General features: G+C 39.6%; 1 protein-coding gene across 2 annotated transcripts; it reads right to left on the minus strand.

The window, feature by feature from the left end:
• Positions 1-1,107: 1,107 nt before the first annotated feature.
• LOC135466010 (cysteine-rich venom protein pseudechetoxin-like) lies at positions 1,108-17,273 on the minus strand. Of its 2 annotated transcripts, none has more exons than XM_064743397.1 (9): positions 17,220-17,273; positions 9,852-9,982; positions 8,597-8,812; positions 7,936-8,036; positions 7,588-7,673; positions 6,689-6,718; positions 6,340-6,441; positions 2,805-2,936; positions 1,108-2,058 (listed from the first exon to the last, which is right to left on the minus strand). In XM_064743397.1, the coding sequence occupies exons 1-9, from the start codon at positions 17,257-17,259 to the stop codon at positions 2,036-2,038; spliced, it is 861 nt and encodes a 286-aa protein (XP_064599467.1). In that variant the 5' UTR covers positions 17,260-17,273; the 3' UTR covers positions 1,108-2,035. The 2 variants fall into 2 exon arrangements, with proteins under 2 accessions (XP_064599467.1, XP_064599466.1); XM_064743396.1 differs by having other exon boundaries at positions 7,588-7,676.
• Between the last annotated feature and the right edge of the window lie 4,003 nt (positions 17,274-21,276).

Genomic DNA, 21,276 nt, shown 5'->3' on the forward strand with positions numbered 1-21,276 from the left:
TTTTTCTCCTCGCGAACCTGTTTCACGAAAACTTCAGTAAATTGCTTTAGTTGGTGCTTTTTTTGCGTAAACCATCTTGGAATGTATTTAAATCCAATATTACACAGAACTTGAATTGCTTAATTAAAACAAACAGTTTGGCTTTAGTGAGCAAAAAAAGTCAAAAGCGAAAAAAAGCAAAAATTTTCGAAGTATCGTTTTACTGTTGACCCACGGAGGAAAGGAAAATATTTTAATTGTTTGTATATTCGTTATTTAGGGTCGGTTTTAGTATTATTTCGGGTGCCTCCTTGTAGCAAGGCCGTCCCAAAGCAGATATACCAGTACTTGTTTTTAACGCTTACTTACTGGAACGTAGACACAAATATACTGACTCCGGGTCGCTTAGAACGTAGCCAATCCAAGCTGAGCACCAATCGACATGTCATCCGTTATAGTATAAAGCCACTAATAAGCCTGGGTGATCATTCAGATATATGCTCTTTATTTGTTTATATGATTGGTGTTTTACACCGTTATTAAGAATATTTTACTTATACGACTACGGCCAGCATTATGGAGAGAGGAAAGCGTACTCCAGGTATACGTACTATGACAGTATTTACCAGTAGATCTTGTAAATGTGAAGTACATATCTTGACCTGCCTTCTTTCGTTCCTATCCACATAGTTTTGGCAGATAGCTGAGCTGGTGATCATCCAGATATATGTTCTTTATTTGTTTATATGATTGGTGTTTTACACCGTTATCAAGAATATTTCACTTATACGACTACGGCCAGCATTATGGACGGAGGAAAGTGTACTCCAGGTATACGTACTATGACAGTATTTACAGTAGACCTTGTAAATGTGAAGTACATATCTTGACCTGCCTTCTTTCGTTCCTATCCACATAGTTATGGCAGGTTCAATACCCTAACAAAAGTGCCACGCTTCCTCTCCGGCCGTACGAGGTAAGGTCTGACAGCAACTTGTGGATGGTCGTGGGCTTCCCTCGGGGCCTTGCCGGTTTCCTCCCACCATAATATTGGCTGCCGTCGTATAAGTGAAATATTCTTGAGTATGGCGTAAAACACCAACCAAATAAAAAAATAAATCAAAAACGCTATACGTAACATCGATGTCACTATAATAACCATGGTAACATTATTATTCCAGAAGTATTCCAGGTTAAATTTACCAATGTAAAATTCTGGGAGAAAACTACCAGAATGTCAACGTTTAGTAAAATAAACAGCTTTATTCAGCCTCTTAACGCAATGCCCTATAATACAATCACACCCAACAAACAGCACATTTGGCTGTAGTTAGTACTGTAGGCCCCAAATGTGGATGCCCTCAGTAAATATATCCATCAGCAATCTGCTATCATCTACTTCCGATGGCCACATTTAAGAGGTGAACTTGCACAAGGTCACTTTCACGTATATAGTAAGATCACGTAGCTGTCGCTATTGAATTGCACTTGTAAGATAAATCTGGGAAAAGATTCCCCAAATCAACCAAAACGAAAACACGTTATTTGAAGCTAATATTAAACATTCGTGGAAATTAATTCTCCATACATATCTGCAAACATCTTTTCACAAACAGTTCATTCGATACAAGCGGAATGGCGGTCAGAAATATGTACACTGCAAGGATTTCGATTTTTACGAGATGTGCTCTCGTTCCTTGTCTTACATCATTTGCATTTCACTTTTTTTAGACAATGTACACGTGAACAATGTGATATGTCAGGCGCAGGCGAGATCAGCTGGAGATCTGCGGCAGTATATAGGACCGTGTCGCAAGATGGAAGTCTGTAGGCCTGAGACAACAGGCGGTGCAACTGACTGTAGCTACATGTAGTTGGCGACCTTTAGCTGTAGATAGAGTTGATGATCTGTGTCTTAAGATGAACAGCTGTTATTTTGTGTGCGGATAAAGAAAACGAGATGTAAATGTGGACAGAGCTGCTGTTCAGACAAAACTGTGAAATAGCTGACAATCGAAGTCAATCTCTTCCAAAGATGGAGCAGTGGACATCTCTCTCATAATGATCCGGGATGTTTCCCTGAAAGAAATGAACAGATTTCGTTTAGGATCCGTCAGAAAGGTGGAAAGATTACATTTCGATTGAAGTACTCCCAACTTTACACTTGTACCTCAGAGGCATTTTACCCCTAAAATTATTTTACCTATATAATAGAAATAAATTTTATAAGTTGATTATTAATTTTGACACTCCATGCAGCATTGTGATGACAGGGATACCGGGAAGAACCCGCAGAAAACCCACAGCCATCCGCAGGTTGCTGCCAGACCTCCCCAACCCACCCACCTCCACGCACGACCGGGGATTCAGACTCCATGAGCTGGACTTGAACTCACAGACACAAGTCTTTTTGTTGAGGGGCTCCTGAGCCACCACACTGCGGTAGCAAGTAAACTCCCCATTCACTTAAGCCCTTCGGCTTGGTAATAATGTTTCGAGTTCCCGTGCGATAAATTACTTCATAATTTAATACAAGTAACACAACCGTTACCATACAGAAGCCAGAATTTAAGATAAAAGTAAAAATAATCAGCAATCAACCCAACTGGAGATGAAATGAATCCAATAAGTCATTAAATATTTGTGGAGCTTCGACGACCCTCGCGTAGTCGTTTGTGTACTTTAATTGTCATCCACCAGTACAGTGTACTTATTCGTGCGTCACAAATAAGCCGGCCTGTTTTCCTCTAACTAGAAAACTGACACCCATTGTATCTTATTAACATTTTGAAATGGCACCAAAAAAGTATCAGTGTTGGACATACTGCAAGTGCATTTGGCGGGACAGAATTCTGCGTAAAGTTTCCTGACGTCCTCATCCGGGTCTCTACAGTCGGCAGGAGTGACGTCAGCGCACACGTCCCAGTCTACATACTGATCGGGATTCTCACAAGGTTCTGTAACAAACATGAAACTCATAAGTGAACAACGCTATACAAAATCACATGTTCATACATGGTCGTATAACAAAGACAAACGAGTCATCGATGTGGTATACGCCCACAGTTCCCACATGGTCGTATAACACAGACAAATGCCTGGACGATGTGGTTTAGACAAGAGTTCCCACATTTTTTAATAGCAAACACAGAAGCCTGAACGATGTGATATACGCATACAGTTCCCACATTTTCCAATAACATAGACAAACGCTTAGACGATGTGGTATACGCCCACAGTTCCCACATTCTCCAATAACATAGATAAACGCCTGAAGGATGTGTTATTCGCCCACGTTCGCCAAAGTAATGCCGCTACTTAAGTATCATGCCGAAGACACCAGACATACCACCCCACACAGTCACAAGCGAGACAGCAATAAGTACCATTAATAAAATCTTCGGTATGGTCCGATTAGGGTTTGATCCCAGGTCTCCCGAATTGTTTCCACTTTACACGCCATTTTGTGGAAATACTGTGTAGGCTTGGAAAGGGATTTGAGATCCCAGCGTTGTAGTTCAGTATCGGAGAATACATGATGCGTGGTATCAGGGGAGTTGCAGGGTATTTCCTGGCGTTGGCAGTTTGAGTGACCTTCGTTAGTGGTGGATTGACCGGATGTGTAATCGAACTGATTACAACGTAATCGTAATAGAACTGAAGGTAATCTTTGATTTGTCCCAGAACTTAATTCCGATGGCAAATAAATGTCACGTTTGAACATTTATATAAAATTTTACTATGTAGATATATTTATGTAACCATGCAAAGTACATAAATGCGTGGTCGGCGTGACATTAGCCCATTATCCACGGTTATAATGACAGTAAATGCAATTAAAGATGTTAATAACACGAGGCCTTTTGATCCGGCGCGTGGGTTCAGGGTTCAATAACCAATCGATGGTCATCAACCCAATTTGTAGGCTGGAGGGAGACAAACAGGTCATTACGATGTAATTACCAGGCAACTATTCATTACTGTCACAGGAATGCCGATGTTATAAGCTCTCTCCTGTTGACGTATATAGGCAGTCTCGCATCCCCTCGCATCCCCTCACCCATCTCATCCCCACCCTCACTACACCGTGACGTCACCCATGCTCTCCCACTGAGCATGTTTCCTAGTTGAGACATGCCTCAAAATGTCGACGTCTGAAACTTAGACCTCTCAATCAATGAATATATGTGTCGTAACAGACATTCGTATACCAGCCGTCAACCACAATGGGCGTTCCAGATCAATAATCGCTAGGTCAATTCTCAAAACAACGACCAAAGAACTAAGACAGCATATATAAAATACCAAATTAGACCGGAATCATTCAAAGAAAAGGAGTCATCAGTTTTCAATGATGCTAGAAAGGCGTATGGTATGTTATAGGCGACTGAGTAAAATCAGTATTCAAATTTTGTATCACTTTTAAGTATATGAATCGATAAAAAAATATGTATCTCGGTTGCGCTTTGGTTGCAACTGTTCATATATTCAAGGTGGCGATCTAACTGAACACGATAAATATACTGCCCCTAACATTGGGTTAAGAGGAATTTGACACAAGCAACAGGCACAGTGTCAGTGATACTGGACCTTCCGTCCATATTTACATATAAGAGAATAATACCCATAATTGCAAAACTTAAGAAACTTGGAGTATAGACCTTTGATGGAATAACATTGACACACTAGTTTTCGCCCATGACCCTCGCTAAAGGATAGGATGGGAACATTCTGACCGACGGACAAACCGACAGACAGAGCAATTTCTTACATGTGTACATGAAATTATGGTGATACTATCTTGTCATATCGATGAAAGATATTATATATAACATTGCTAAAGCTGAAACCGAGGCTAAATCCATGAAAGGAATTCAGAGCCGTGCTAGAATGCCCGCGGTCAGAAGTAAAGACGCTTTAATGTGATCACTTGACAACGACACAATCTTTGTGATTTTGTCTTTGGTACTTGTTTTTTCAAACGAGTTGAACACCCTGGACAAAACAATTTCATTTCCAAGACAGCGAAGAGAATACGGTTGGAGGACACCGTACCTCTTCCGGTACCGGATTAGAATTGGGGGCCAGTCCACTGAACTTGGTATATATATATATATATATATATATATATATATATATATATATATATATATATATATTGAGTTTTGCTTAGGTCAGCAGCTGTCGCCGATTCTACAAAGCCGTTTCTGTACTGGAAGCTAAAATTTGGACACATTTGTCCTAAGATAACACTTATGAGGGGAACAAAATTTAAATTTCTCAAACCCAAAATTTAGCTTTGAGATCGTTCTTTACATTTTGACTGAAGTTATGTGCAGTGTTTGACTTAAGTTATTTTGGAGAAACATCTCACGATTTAGGCAATTTACTAATCTTAAGAAGTTTCGTTAAAACTGGCTACGGACGTAAGTTCATATATGCGTAGGTGATGGATATCACAATTTTGTAGAGAAGGCTTAGGTTGTTGGCAGGTGTGTTGTGTTTTATTTGGAAGTTCAGTAAGCAGGTGGAAACGGTGTAAAAACTCTGAACCAGTGTTGCTGTGGTGACATCTTGTGTTTGAGAGTCTGTATGTAAAGAATTTATCTATCATGTTCCCTCAAAAAGACTTTTGGCCAAAACGGCATTTGTGTCAGACAGAAATAAATCGAAATTTCTGTGACATGTGTCAATAATGGGTCCTTTCTGTTCAAAAGACTATCCAACTTTCAACTTGCCTAAAACAACTGTGTCTATCTGGTCCATAATATTTATTTGATTTATCTGACTGATGCTTTACGCCGTAGTCAAGAATATTTCACATATACGACAGCGGCCAGCATTATGGTGGGTGGAAACCAGGCAGATCCCGGGGAAAACTCACGACCATCCGCAGGTTGTTGCCTGCGGATTAAACTTCGATTAAACTTCTTCATCTCAAAATCATTACTTCAAAGGATCCAAAAATGCATAAAAAATCAATCGAAAAGAATATCGGCATGTTTTAAGTTGACCATAACATCTATAACTATACATAACAAAGTTGATATTTTTTACTCTGATATGTTTCAAAGTTTAGAAATAAAAAATGTAAGAAAATCTTTTTTTCGACCGATTTGACCGAATCTCGGCCTTACCGTCTCTCAGTTTTTATATTAGTAATGTGTAATAGGTTGATCAACAGCAGGATATGAAGGGCCCTCAGATTTAGGTACTGCAAAGTGGCACAGAACGATAAAGAGTGAGGAAAAGGATAATGACTACTGCGGAACCTGCTAAACCACTCGGCCAAAACGTTTTCGGGATCAGTTGTATTAAAAGCATTAAGAAACTTAATAAATCGTTAAATCTTGAACTTACCATCACAGTTCGGTCCCATTCCGTATGCACATGCGCAGGTGCACGTTCTCTCATCCAAGTAGCCAGAACCAACCCCAACAAGTCCGCACGTCTTACGACAATCTGAAATAATGATATATGACTCTATGGAGGTGTAAAACGGTTTAATTTCTCAGTGTGAATTAAGTGCCGTGCACAGGTAGCTTACGAGAACATTCATGATGATATTTCCAATCTTCTGAACAGTTCAAACTCCAAACACACTTACTTTAAATCTTAAGCTGGAGTCACACAATTAAGGGTAAAGAATTATAACGAAGATGGTTAACCCACTGAATGAATATTTTAATTGCTCTTGAAAATATCTTACCGCATAACTCTTCCGACATCGAACAGGGAACTGAAAATAGTTCATAAATCTGATTAACGTAAATTTTCAGTAAATTATTTAAGTGCATCTGGGTCCTTGATGCACGCACAATTTATTCTTGGGAATGATGTTTGCACATATGCGCCAATAGGCCTACCAGGAAACACAGAGCTTGCAGACTGATCCAGGCAGGAATTCTTTGAGGTCACGGTCTTAAGGTTTGAGAATTCAGTAGTTTCACTCTTTGTTCATTACAAATAATTAACTGCATGGTTTCTTCTAAGTAGAGTTGAATTTTAACCAAACATTTTAAGTAATTAATCTCCATGTACTTTATGTGGTAGTTGTTGTAACCGAAATATAATTCATTTATTTATTTATTTGATTTTTTTTTTATCTGACTGAAGCTTTGCACCATACTCAAGAATATTTTACTTTTATGATGGCGGTCAGTGTTATGGTGGGGAGAAAGTGAACAGAGCCATTTGGGGATACTCACCACTATCCGCAGGTTGCTGCTGTTCTTCCCAGGTACCGGAAATGTAATTTGGAATATACTGGTGCAACCATTAGATGTATCCTCGTTCATTAATATGTTTATTTATTTATTTTATTGTTGTTCAATACTACCTTTATTGTGATTTTTGAATTTTAACGCAATTTTGTTCATTCTAGCCGGTTTAAATTGCATCTCTTTACTGTTTGTTCTGATTTTTGATGTTATTATTCTCGAATTAAAGGTGGACAAAACATGAAAAATTACATCAAGTTCAGATGAAGAGTGTGAAAAGTTAGTGACCCTGATCTACCGCCCCAGAAACGGACAACTGAGCTTTGGAGGCCCGTTACATGAAGTTGTAAACTGCAGCTGTAAATCAGCATATGAGGTTTATACTTACCGCACAGCCCTGCCTCACAGAATGATGCCTCTCCCGTACATTTAGAACACGGAGATCCTGTCCTAAATATAGGGTGTTCTAGAGATCTGCTAAAACATACAAAAGAAAAAAATGACTGATCTGTGGTCACAAGCTGCGACGCATGCACATTTCAAAACTGGCGATTTTTTTGCAATTTGCAAACATTGCAATTTGAGGAGTATTTTTTTCTTTTTTGTTTGAGAAACGTGATTGCAAACTATGACGAGGAATTTCAATGTAATGGTATATGCAGGTCTAAAAAGCGACAAGGTTATCATTTCTGTCCGCTGCTGACCTGCTCAGTCAGTGGTTATTGTATCACCTTACCTTCCAGAGTAAAGACAAACAAACAGTTTTTGGTTGGATGTGCCAGTCCAACAAGGACTGCTCTCAGCACATCCTATTCTGTAATTTGCACCAGACATCATCTGAAAATCAAGGAAATAAATATTGTGAAAGTTCATCAGGTCAGATATGATCATTCTCTACAAAGGGTATAGTATGAATCACCTGCTCCTAATTTAAAACCCCAAAGCAGTGTGCCTTAAATGTGTATAGGGTGGGCGTGGACTGAAATGGATTAATCAGATTAAAGGTGAATGGAACAGTATTGGTTAGGCCAGGATATGACATTTTAACATGAGCCGCATTGCCTAGCTTTATGAAGAATTATAGATTTTTTTTATAGATTTGTTAGCATTTTTAAGAGTCAATTCCTACCATTGTCAAAACTTGATACTTGAAGGCAAAATCATTTCATTGGTTTTCTCACATCACTTTGGTTGCACAAGTCATAGTTTTTTTTTACATAAATTATAATTATTAATATTGAAAAATGTACAGTTGACATGTATTTGAAGTCTATTTACCCTAGTGGTTGGCACGACCATCATAAAAACTGCATAAAGATAGGCGACCATAGTGGTATAAATCCACATAGTGTTTTAATATAAGCAATTTCTCAACTATAACAACTTCAGTCTCTCACCGTGGAGAAAAATCTACATATTCCTTTCTGTACACATGCGCCGAATTCGGGGGAGAAATCTGCGATGCCGGAAAACCAATAATTAACCATCTCTGAGGTATTAGCTGTGGTGGATAATGCGACGTTAAGGTTCGCTCTGTCTAGCTGAAGGAGTCGGTTGACGTTTCGACACCTGGCGAGACGTCCTGCACGGTTCGCTAGCGTGGAGCTCCATTTCTGTAGTCAGTCATCAATAAAACCATTGTGAATTCGCAAGCGAAACATCAAAGTTAAAGTTCAGGCAGTCAAAAGGAAAAACAATATCCAAAGTCAAATTGCCGAAGACGATATCCTCAAGAACATTCCAGAGGCCAACATTATTGTAGGAGGAAACCGGGCAGAGGAATGAGGGCCAGGACCATTCGCAGACTGATGGCAATCTTTCCCATGTCCGACCGTGGAGGAAGCCAGACTGAGCCGGACTTGAACTCACAGCGACCGAGAGGCTCCTTGTCTCATTAATAAAATTAACAGCGGATAGTTATCTGGAATAAAGTATATAAATAATCGCCAACGATGTCGAAAAGACGTAGTATATGTGATATTCTTTATACGTTATATCCAAAACCTAGTCCTTAACACTTTACGCTTAAACAATGAAAGAAGACATTGTCTGCCGAGGTCAATGCAAGTGGTGTATTAGTGTCTTTTTTCTGTAATACATCACTGTTTCTGAACAGTTGTGGTTGTAACGCACCGAGTTAGTTCACAATCAGGGTATATAGCGTAATAGCAGAGAATGATGTTTTTTAAACAGCTTGGAATTCATTTGGTTATAATACATGTGAAGAATGGCATATATATTTCATGATTTTTCTTTTTTAGAATCAGAGCACCCTTTAAACAAGCAGAGTTTTTAGACAGAACTCTTATATCGCCAAAGGTAAAAACAGTCTTATGGTATCATGTGACTCGTCACTAATGTCACATTTGCTGATATTAATTAACCGATCACCCATAACGATATGTTGAGACACAAATGATAGCTCTTTCAATTCTTCCTTCAATTTTCTCCACATAGTTCATTTACTCTAAATACCGTTTTGTGAATGCTTTTGCAGACGTAGTCAACATAATAAAAAATAATTGCCTAACATTTCTAACAGGTCACATGGTACCTAGGGCTTTTTTTACCCTTACGGAGTTCGAAATTCCTCAATTTAACAAAGACAGAAAATCCATGTCACACGTCTTGCATTGTGACTGGTTAACTTACAAGTTTCTTCATGTTTGCAACACTAACGCCGTGCCGACCGGACGCGTACTCTCGCCGGAGACGGTTGTGTTGATCAAGAATCTGTAATTCGACAGTAGGCCTTAAGGCCGAAGCTATGGACAAGATTGAAACTGCAAATAAGCACAAGGAATACTAGTTAGACATCTTCAAAAATATCCTCAACTTGTGTAAGTTAACGACGCACTAGTCATATTCATTGGATTTTATTTATTTGGTTGGTGTTTTACGTCGTACTCAAGGATATTTCACTTATACGACGGTGGGCAGCATTATGGTGGAAGGAAACAGGGCAGAACTCGGCGGTTTTCCAAACCAAATCATCATGATGAAATTATATGTACAAGGGATGTATGTATCTTTGCATGTATATTGGCCTATGTGGCGAGAAGGTACGCGTGCGCGGGGTTATGTGTGTATCTGTGATGTCAAACTATCATGATGAAATTACATGTACAAGTGATGTATGTATGCATGTATCTTTGCATGCCTATAGGCCTGTGTGTGTGTGGGGGGGGGAGGTACGCGTGCGCGGGGTTATGTGTGTGTCTGTATATATTTATGTTTGAGCTTTAAAGTCGTACTTGACATATGTGCCTGGGGGGGGGGGATTATTAGGACTTTGGGACTGTTGGCTTTTACTCATTGTGCCTTCGTTCCGGGGCAAATAAATGACGCGTCGTCAGCAGTTACTAACAGAAAAAATAAATGACTGGTCGGAAGCTGCAAGATAGCCACTTACAGTAAGCTCATCAGTTAAGAGTCAATGGGTACCACTGATTACATCATGGTCATTGCTATAATCATAATCTTTTTCTAAGCGTTTTATGTGCATATAATCAACACGTCGATATCAGTTTTGATTCAGCATTACTTGTAATCACGGATCCCAATAGAAACTATTTTTAAGCCCAGAATCTTAGAGTTTCCAAACAGGAAAATATCCAACTGCAGGTTTGTGCCTTACTAAGAGAACGACAAGATGAAACCTAAGACTAAATCGACTAAACCAGTAATTCACCTTGACTGGACCTCCAATCTTTGCTTGCAAAAATGTGATCAATAAGAACAATGCAAATAATGACAAAGCAAAACTGAATACTACATTCTATGCGTGACGCAGTGAAGAAAGGCAAGAAAGTCGTTTGCTTGCTGATAAATTGACCGCTGGGCATGAAATGTGTTCTGTGTATAGAATATTTCAGTATATATAAACATTTTCAACAAAAATGTTATTTCCGAGTAATTTCCTCCACTGTTCCGGCTTATTCAAGACTCAGATCGCGTCGGAAATGTTAGAAAGCTTCGTCATCTTTCAGACTTGTACCTAACCTTGCTCTAAGCCCTGAGTGATGAGAATTTGTTGCAAATAACAGTGACACAGTGTGCCTTGTGTTTAACGTTGTTTGGAAATTGGCATTATTGACCCGGACAGCCCATTAATGTTGACGGCTGGAATACGAGTGTAGGAGTCTGCGTTACGTGGAAATATTTTATTGAAGAATAGAAAACAAAACAGACTTATGGCTTAAATCATGTTTGATCAACTGCTTAACCAAGATCGCGTGCATATTGATCAATTCAGGCATGTCTCTAGCAAGTGGATCTGTTATGTTTATGCCACTCTGTATACTGTCCTTCAATTGTCCACCAGTGCAGAGCCCTTGAAATTGTTTGCCTCGAGTGGAACTCCGTAATGAAAGGCTTGTCAATACGTGTGTGATCTACCGCCTTCCTAAAACTAGAGCAACCTCTCGTATATCTGTCTCCCGAGGGTGGATTTGATGATGAGAGACGCGGGGGAGGGCTGTGTGCGGACGGATTCCACCGACACAGACCAACTTCTATCAATGTTTGCTTACTGTGGTTCTACAATTCCTCTAGTCCGTCGATGGCTGGATTGAGGAACTCTCAATGCCTAATCTCGTCCTGAGAAATGGCCACAAACTCTGATTAGAATTAAGATCCCTTACCCACCCACGCTCGGATAAATAGGATATTTAATGTTTGCCAGTAAACTTCATTAACTGATGTAACATTGCCTGGGGCCTCCCTATCTGATTCTTGAAAAAGCGGCAACCTCCTTGCGATTCAGCCGAAAATCAATTGGTTTCGCTAAGTAGCAACTGTTCCAAGGTTCTCGGGAAAGCGTGTCAGACGACGATCACCGTAGTGAAAATTATGGGGAGGAAAATGTCGTATATCAATTTGTACGCTGTTTGCTGCTTCATGATATCATCATAACCTATATGAGATTGAAGAAGTCATTCCCCTGTTCGTTAATCTCCGTAGTTGAAGCTTTATAGATAAACAACCAAATTAGATTATGGAGATTCTGTATAACATCTTCATGCAATAATGCGGCGTCGCTCGCCGTGGCTTCGATCAGCATGGGGGCTTGATTAACTGACTGATGTTGACGACTCACTGATATAACACTTCTTTATTATTCTATCAATATTATGGTTGGATAAAGTCGGAGTGTCGGCACGTTCATGTGAGAGACAAGAGACACAAAGTGAACTTCATATAAGACCACGTAAACGACATGGTAACGGCTTCTTACATACGAGAACACCGCTTCGTTGGTTTATTCGTCGGAGTGTCCATCTCGGGGTCGGGTGATTTGGGATCAAACCCAATTTTTAAAATTGGTACTAGTTTCTGCCTCCCTTGGCGTTGAGCCAAGGGAGGTTTAGAGCGAGGAAACGGGACTAGTTGGCCGGTTGTGAATATAATGTGATTGGGTGACGTGGCATATCTGTTGTCTTCAGCATGGTGCATTTACTTAAGTGGCGGCAGCACTTTGGAGGCGTAGATTCACGCACCCTCCCAAACTAACAACAGCGGCTTTCATAAAATGTATTTTTTTAAACAATTTAAGAAAGCAATGCCTTTATCCTTATCATTTTACATTGCTTTTAGGACGTACAATTCTTGACGCTGGAGTAGCTCTGTAACAATTTCTAAATATAAGCGTCAAGTCCGACATTCCTATACCATTCGTAGTCCGTAAAGTGCGTTCCAAGTCGATAATCGCAAGATCCATTTCCACAACAACGTTTAACACTAACTCCCGAAGACAAAGGTATGTAAGAAATTATACAAATAAGAAATAAAGCCGGTAACACACAAGAGAGAAGCGGTCATCAGTTTTCAATGATGCCAGGCAGACAATGAATATTCCAGGCATGAATTCCATATCAAAGTTCAAATTCGTAATCCATGAATGAGTTCCATGTCAAATAACAGCTAAACAAGTATCTCAGTCGTGCTTTAATTGCAACTGTTCATAAAAGCATCATGCTGATGTAATTAGCATGGCTACCTTTACGGACCCTAGCCCCAGGTTAAGCGATATTAGATACAGTTTGAAAATGACGAGCGTTACACACCCCAACCGATCAGATTATGATTCAAAAGTAACGGACGATTACGTCTTTCCCGTTGATATGTAAAGATCTCATGCTACAAGGGGCGCCATCTATGATGTTACACATGACATACACGATAGACGGTTACACTGGGCAACCAGCGCCATCTATGTTGTTAAATACCATGTACGTGATAGATATGTACATAGGGATAACAGCGCCGTCTATGTGGTTGATCACAATGCCGATCGCCAAAGATTCTGAACGCTCTGTCCATACCTGCCAACGAGAGTGTTATACTCATTGTAAAATTTGAGAAACTTAGAATGAAGGCGTTTGATGGAGTATCCTTGACAAACTAGTTTTTGAACTAGCAACTTGTGACGCAGATTAAAGTCATCACAATTAACGCAAGATCTGACAAATGCTACAAGGCGAGATATGTATACGCCATATGGAGGACCCTTTGGTATATTGCTATCGAAATAAGGATAATTTACAATATCAAAATTGAAATTATCCCTTTTGTCGTAAAGGCGGCGTGAGAGGAGACCTTGTCCGTCTTTGTACAGATATAGATCCAAATAAAATGTACCATCAGGACTATCTGTTGCCTTCTTTAAATCCAATGAAGGCGGATAGATTTCCTTCACCGCTTCAGCAATATGGGGATTATTTAACACCAGTAGATCATCAATATACCGTTTGGTAAATGAAAAGGATCGAGCTTGAAAGATATTACTTTTAAGTAATTTGACTAGGTGTGTGAAATATATTGTATCTTCCTGCGGCAGGGCGAGTCTATGGCGCCAATTTGCTGCCGCGACTGAAGTATCATGCCCGAAGAAACCAGACATGACACCCCACCCAGTCACATTATGCTGAACTCTCAGAGCAGAGCGCCAAGTCAGGTAGCAGCAAGTACCATTTTTAAAGTCTTTGGTATGACCCGACACTTGTTTGATCCTCGGGTCTCCCGAATGGTAGGTAGACACTGTGACCATTAGGCCACCGAAGGGCTCGTTATTTCATTGGTTTTTCATGTCAGTACACATAGTTTTTTAACTTACTGAAAAGCTCCGAAGAGTGTCACCATTTTGGGGACACATAAATGGATCGGGACCAAGGCTTGGGGCTGTATAAGCACCCATGTTTATTACATTTTACGGTGCTTTCACGAACAGCTGCAATCAAAACGCAACTTATGTGTCTATATTTCGACCTGCAAATTGTCCAAGGAATACCAGTTTGAATTTGAACTGGACATCATGCCTAAAATATCGACTGTATACTTTGCACCACTTAAACCGATAACTGATTTTCCTTAACGTATTACTTGCTTTATTTGGAACTGATGTTTTAAGTTGTTTTGGAGATGGGATTTGTGGTTATCCACTTGGAGTGTTATACGAATGTCAGATTAAACGGACGTTACAATGTACGATCAAACGAGTGCGAGTTCAAAACTTTGTACATTGCCCCTGGTATTTTAAACACCATACTGAAGAACTTTTAATATGACGGATATTAGTTTTATGGCCGGAAGACACCGAGCCCTGGGAAAACCACAGCACCCCGCCACGTATTCCACAGTCTTTCTGACATAAAGCTGGATTTGGACCCCATTGGTCAACATCTTTTGTTAACTTCTAACTACCTGTTAGAATAGCTCACACGTCATTCAAAATATGCTTTTGTTTAATATGTGATTCGAGTTTACGCGGTATTAAAGAGTACTTCACTGCTCATCGTCTGATGTCTGAAAGTTCTCTTCACGGAGACGTAGACGACCCAGAGACAGTTAGTTTTGGGCACGCTACTTCGTTTTACAACTATCGATGGGATGCAACAACAGACATGTCTAAAGGCATAGTTTTTTATCTGTCTTCACAGAACTCATCCACCCACGGTTAACATTCATGCTATTAACGTGTGCCATACTTTCCAGTTATTCATTTTCTCTCCCACATGACACCGCACTCCCTACAGACTCTTGCACGTGTCCTTGTCTCCCTATGGCGATATGCACAGAAGGAAAGGGTGAGGCGGTGGTGATGGTCATTCTATTGATTCCTCACGCTCTTGAAAGACTACTGACCACTGCTAATGCCCCTAATCGAACGTGAACAAAGGAATTTTGAATTACGCCTGTGTCAATGATGCATTTCTCGTACTTCATTAAATGGGGGGATTTTGTTGCATTTACATTTATTTCCACCCCCAATTATCGCTTCTTTATTTGGTATCGGTATTCAGGGCTCCGGTAAAGGAGAGCCTAAACCTTAATGTATGTCCATGCAGTCTCTGAGCAAATATTTACTAACGCGAGTCGTTTTCAAAACTGAGCAATTGTGAGTAATCAACAGAACTCAGGAACAAATTAATGTCAATAGGAATTTGAAATATCAAAACCACAGACGTAAATCTGCTAAATTTCTGAAAATTTTACAATGATTGTTGCATGGCATTCAGCCTCTGATGCTGTACTTGTATTGAAATAAAATAAAGTATAGTGCAGAACATTTTTGCAAGTATATAATAAAAGACTTACAACATGGAGAGTAAAACCAGAACAACGACTACCGTGTGAAAGTTGGCAAATGGTTACACTGATATTCAGTATAACGGTATCAGTAGTGTATATCCTATCATTTAATATGTGATATTTTAGCTTTGGAAGAATACAAAGTTGATGAGAAAAGTGTGATGCTTAAATCAAACATTAACAAAAATAATGCCTGAGGGAAATATTGATTGACGAAAAGCCCCATGGGTTTGGCACATTTAAAACCATGTAGTGTATTTGTAGAGACAGTACAGTGTAGGCTGTGTTACTGCGTGGAGTTTGTTCAGACCGCTTGTTGGTGCAGCAACTGTAAAACAAATTACTCTCCACGCCCAAAGCCCAGCGCGCAACTTGCTTTTAGATAATTATGACGTCACCCGAATGAATGAGTTCTTGGTGTTAAAACTAAGTTTATGGAATTTAACCTGATGAATTAGAAAAAGTATTCTAACTGCATTTTCGTTGTAATAACATGGACGTTGGTGTGTAGAGCTTGGGTTTTTACGTGTCACTGGCTAAAGGCAATTTTGATAGCGACTGATTTTACAGACAGCTGAGTATAGGCGACTCTCTAAAAGAAATGCTAGTTTTATACGCCATGAGTGAGAATGTTGGCCATAAATTTGCCAAAGGTTTACCCCCAGGCACTTCTGTTTCCTTCACCCAAGAAGCTGACCGCGAATGTCCCAAAATTCTTGAATACGGGGTTAAGCAACAATGAAATAAATAAATAAGAAAATTAATAAAAAGAATGTTGTGAACACAAATGAGGAAAAATCAAAATGTGCCCCAGAATCGAAAGAGACATTCGTATACCTAGCTAGGTAAAAAAATGGAGTGATGTTAATTGTGGTTTATTATAGTATACTAGTATGTGGTATTCGATGCTACTTACACTGCAAAAACGGCCGCAGTGAGAGCTGGGGAAATCTACAAATTTCTGCCAAAGACGGGGTTTGAGGCCACACCTGCTTCGATGTTCATAAGCGACACCTTTGGCATGGTAAGCAACATATAGTCAACGGCAAAGAACACCATTTTTTTGAACTCACACCAGATGAACCGTTCACAAATATCATCAGCCTAATCTTGTATAGCGTATAGGAGATCAGAGAACTCTTTTGGCTGATAAATTGAAAAAGGGCAATGTACAAAGTTTTAACAGAGGTAATAGTTTCCAAATAATGATAAATACAAACAAATAAGTCTTAGATAATGCATGCATGAAACTGAAACAAAGAAAGAAAGAAAATGGTTCAATTAACTGAATATACAAGGAATTAATCTTTGGACATTTTGTCCATGTGAGCGCAAAGGTTAATATGGGTTCTTCAGATAATGCTCAGCCGTCTTTGACATTCAACCAGAAACCCCTTTGCACCAATATTTGCAAGGTTAATAAAATCTCACCTGTTAAGAGAAAACTGGATGCTTTAAGTTGAAGCTCCATTCCACATGTGTCTGTGACAGGGGTCTAATCGGTGATGCTGTCTATCAGTCTTCTGTACAATCTCATTTACCTCGACGAAGTTTCCGGAACTGTGTTTTGATGTTGACCAGAAGCTAGCACCACCCCCACGACACCAGGGCGACAGCCAATTGAAACACAGCCAGCAAAGATCAATCATACCACTCCATTTTTGGTCACGAAGGGTAAATATTAGCTCCAGGCCACACTTCGCAGTCGCCTCACCGGATCATGTTACCGCCCCTGACCACGTCTTTGTGCAGTCCTACACCAGATTTTATGACGTCACCAACTGAGCAGCGTCCAAAGCAATAAATGGATTACACAAATGACAGAAAAGTTCGATTCATTAATATCACTGCACACAATGGCTCAGATGATTTTCGGACAATATTCATTATCGGTAGGTAAGAAGCGTTTCAGCTATTCCGCATTTGACGGTAGCCTTCATGGAGTTTTCTGTTTCTTGAATTCCAATATCCAATCCAATTCTGACATATATTTGGGTTATCCGATGCATTTCTCCATTCTTTATATGCACTTTAAATGCTGCCTGTCTCCTCTGGGTATAACCAAGGAAGAGTCTTAAGCTTATAGTTAGTTGTTCCACCAGTCTCACACCCTCATACAGATTCAAATAACAATTATGTCAGAATAAGAACAAGTCATTGAGATGTCATGCTAGATTTCTAGTACAAACATGACATGAATGAAAGAAATCTAGTGAACACGTACGCCCTACACTTTGAAATTAGAATGTGTTGTAGCCTGTGAACTTATGCCGGGTAGCAACCATGTTAAATTACCGCCTCCTAGAGACCTATTTAACTTTACACGTGGCGGATACTTTTTTCTGGTTGAAATGTTTAACATCATCAGTGGTTATGTCCATGTTTGTAGCCAAGTGTGATATACTTTACGCGTTAATATAAATGTTAAAATGTATAAAGTATACGCGTGTGACTGTTTGGGGTTTTACGTCGTACTTAATTTTTCAGTCATATGACGACAAGGAGTCATTAGGTATATGTATATATGCCATCTGTCATCTGTCATCTGTCAAATGTGACGGGGCGAGGCCATGTCGCCAAACTGCCGCCACCAAAGTGCTGCCACCACTGAAGTATCATGCCGAAAACACCAGGCATGACACCCTACTCAGTCGCATTGTACCGAGACAGGGCCAACCCGTCCTGTTTCCCTGCTCTAAACTCTCAATGCTTTGCGCCATGCGGGGTAGCAACAAGTACCATTTTTAAAATCTTTTGTATGATGCGACCCGGGTTTGATGCCAGGTCTCCCGACTGCGAGGGGGACGCTCTAACCATCAGATGGAAGCTCTTGCCATCGGGTCACCGAAGTGGTCGAAGGAATACGTCTAACATGTACATAAAAATGAAGAAACTTTAAAGCTTATGAAAGATTTGAAGGTAGACTTGACTGATGGTAAGTGTTTTACAGATATAACTGTGGCTCACACTAAAAGTGCCCGGTAGACTACATGGAGAATGTAATAACGTATGGTTTTCACCAGGTTTTGTCTGGAGATAACAACTGCAGAATAAGTACAAGTGATCAGTGGATGCTAGCGCGAGATAGTTGACTTTTGTCTGCATGATGGCACACTTAGTTTACATTATACGTTGTAGGCCTACATTTACTTGCAAAGATATTCTAATAACTATTTCTCTGTGTTTTTGTTTTAAACCGAATGTGATGTAGCTGAAAAATTTTGCTAATTAAATATAAGGTTATCAGTTGAAAACACTTCGTAGTGAAAGCAAAAGACAATCCGGTTTTTGTACCTTTGTCTAATCAATGCCATATAATCGCGTACGGCCGATGAAATGAACGGCCTACATATATGTAAACGGGAAGCAACTTATTTGTGTTCCCTGAGCCTACCCTAAATTAAGACGAACAGAGGGGAATAAATCCAAGCATACGGTAATACAATATTAAAAGAGAATCATGGTTTTCCTATCCACAACCTAACCTTACAAACACCTAGCCATGGGGCTAGCGGGTGATATTCTGATATTTGCCATTATTAGCAGCTTGAGGCTAAATTTTAGACTCTGGAGCGGTTGACACTTCTTGATATTTTCCAATAGATTTCAACATGGCGTAACCATATAAACACGACTTATATAGCACGAGAATAGCTTTCATTCGTTTTTTTAAATTCAACTAGTCGAATTTGACGTTTCGATATCACTGATCGTACAGTGTGATCGCGGCTTAACTCTTGTACGCCTCATGGGCAGTATTGTAATCGTATCTTATCAGCAAAACCATGCGGGAAACAGTTATGGCACTAAAATGAGCCCGAAAACATCCAAACTCACTGCTAATGACGTTTCAAATAAGGCGTTCTAAAAAACGTTCTAAAAGCCACAATTTCAAAACCTTGATCACAGCTGTTACGTTCCTTACAGCGATACCGGTGGCCAAGCATCAAGACCCAACTGAATGTCAAATAAGAAAATACCATAAAAGTAATTCACTGAACTAATTTGCCATGATCGGAAAAATTAAGCTATGGGAAACATTTGTTTACAAACAGATGCTAACACATATAACGACGAATAGCTTTATTCAACTGACGAAGTACACAGACAATGGACAATTCAAAACATTCAACCTGCATGCACAAATTGTAACAGTATTTAAAATAACAGGCAACATGGATATCATGTACAATGTGTGCTGAAAACCACCACAGCGTCTCCACAGCGATCACCGTACAGCGATCACCGCACCTGGTTAAGTATGTACATCTCAGGGTGCTCAACACTTAGCGTGCAATCATCCACTCTAGTGTCCCATCTGGTTTGCCTGGGCTCAATTCAGATTTGAGAGCGGGCGAGGAGAGAGTGCATGAAGGTGAAAGGAAATGTTAGGAGATTATAAATATATGAAATCTTGGTCTAAATAGTTAGAAAGAATAACCCGTGGCCTTGCTGTACCGTGACAAGGCGGTGCAGTATTTTATACATATGTACCTGTCTTCCACGAAGACTGCATGCATGGAACACAGTTCGCCCGCAAGGACCACGCCATACCTCAAAAACTGTGACGAGTGCCAGGTAAGTGGATATCTGAAACAAATATGTGCACAGTACTTGGTTCAAGAAAGAATTTAAAATACAAAGCATATGCAGCAATTTACGCCCCAAGGTCACCAATATCATGAAAGTGCCAATGAAACTTTGGTAAATCTGTGCCCGTGAAGAACTGCAGACTGTTGGAAATCGGCATACCGCTAGTAACAGGGGCCAAAACAATTCAGGAATGCCTTCACAAATATTAATATCCTCAAAAGTCTTTATACATCCTGTAAATACAGTGACTCTGAATATAAGCTGAATAGAAAAATAATAACCTTAGTACCCGCTTTGGTTGCATGATTATCTTTTCTGTGTGATGCTCTTATTTGCATGATATTCTTCTTGGTTGCATGATTATCTTTTCTGTGTGATGTCGTTATTTGCATGATATTCTTACTGGTTGCATGATTTTCTTTTCTGTGTTATGTTCTTATTTGCATGATATTCTTCTTGGTTGCATGATTATCTTTTCTGTGTGATGTCCTTATTTGCATGATATTCTTACTGGTTGCATGATTTTCTTTTCTGTGTTATGTTCTTATTTGCATGATATTCTTCTTGGTTGCATGATTATCTTTTCTGTGTGATGTCCTTATTTGCATGATATTCTTACTGGTTGCATGATTTTCTTTTCTGTGTTATGTTCTTATTTGCATTATATTATTCTTGGTTGCATGATTTTCTTTTCTGTGTGATGTTCTTATTTGCATGGTGTTCTTGGTTGCATGATTATCTTTTCTGTGTGATGTTCTTTTTTACATGATCTTTTTGTCTTCTTGATGTTTCTATCTCTGTGTTTGTGTTTGCTGTCCATGTGATTGTTTTGAAGTACAGATAAACACATATATAATTTTTTGTTTTTGAATCTTTTTTCCTTTTTTCTCTCTTT

The sequence above is a fragment of the Liolophura sinensis genome, chromosome 5 (assembly GCF_032854445.1).
Source record: "Liolophura sinensis isolate JHLJ2023 chromosome 5, CUHK_Ljap_v2, whole genome shotgun sequence".
NCBI classification, from domain to species: domain Eukaryota; kingdom Metazoa; phylum Mollusca; class Polyplacophora; order Chitonida; family Chitonidae; genus Liolophura; species Liolophura sinensis.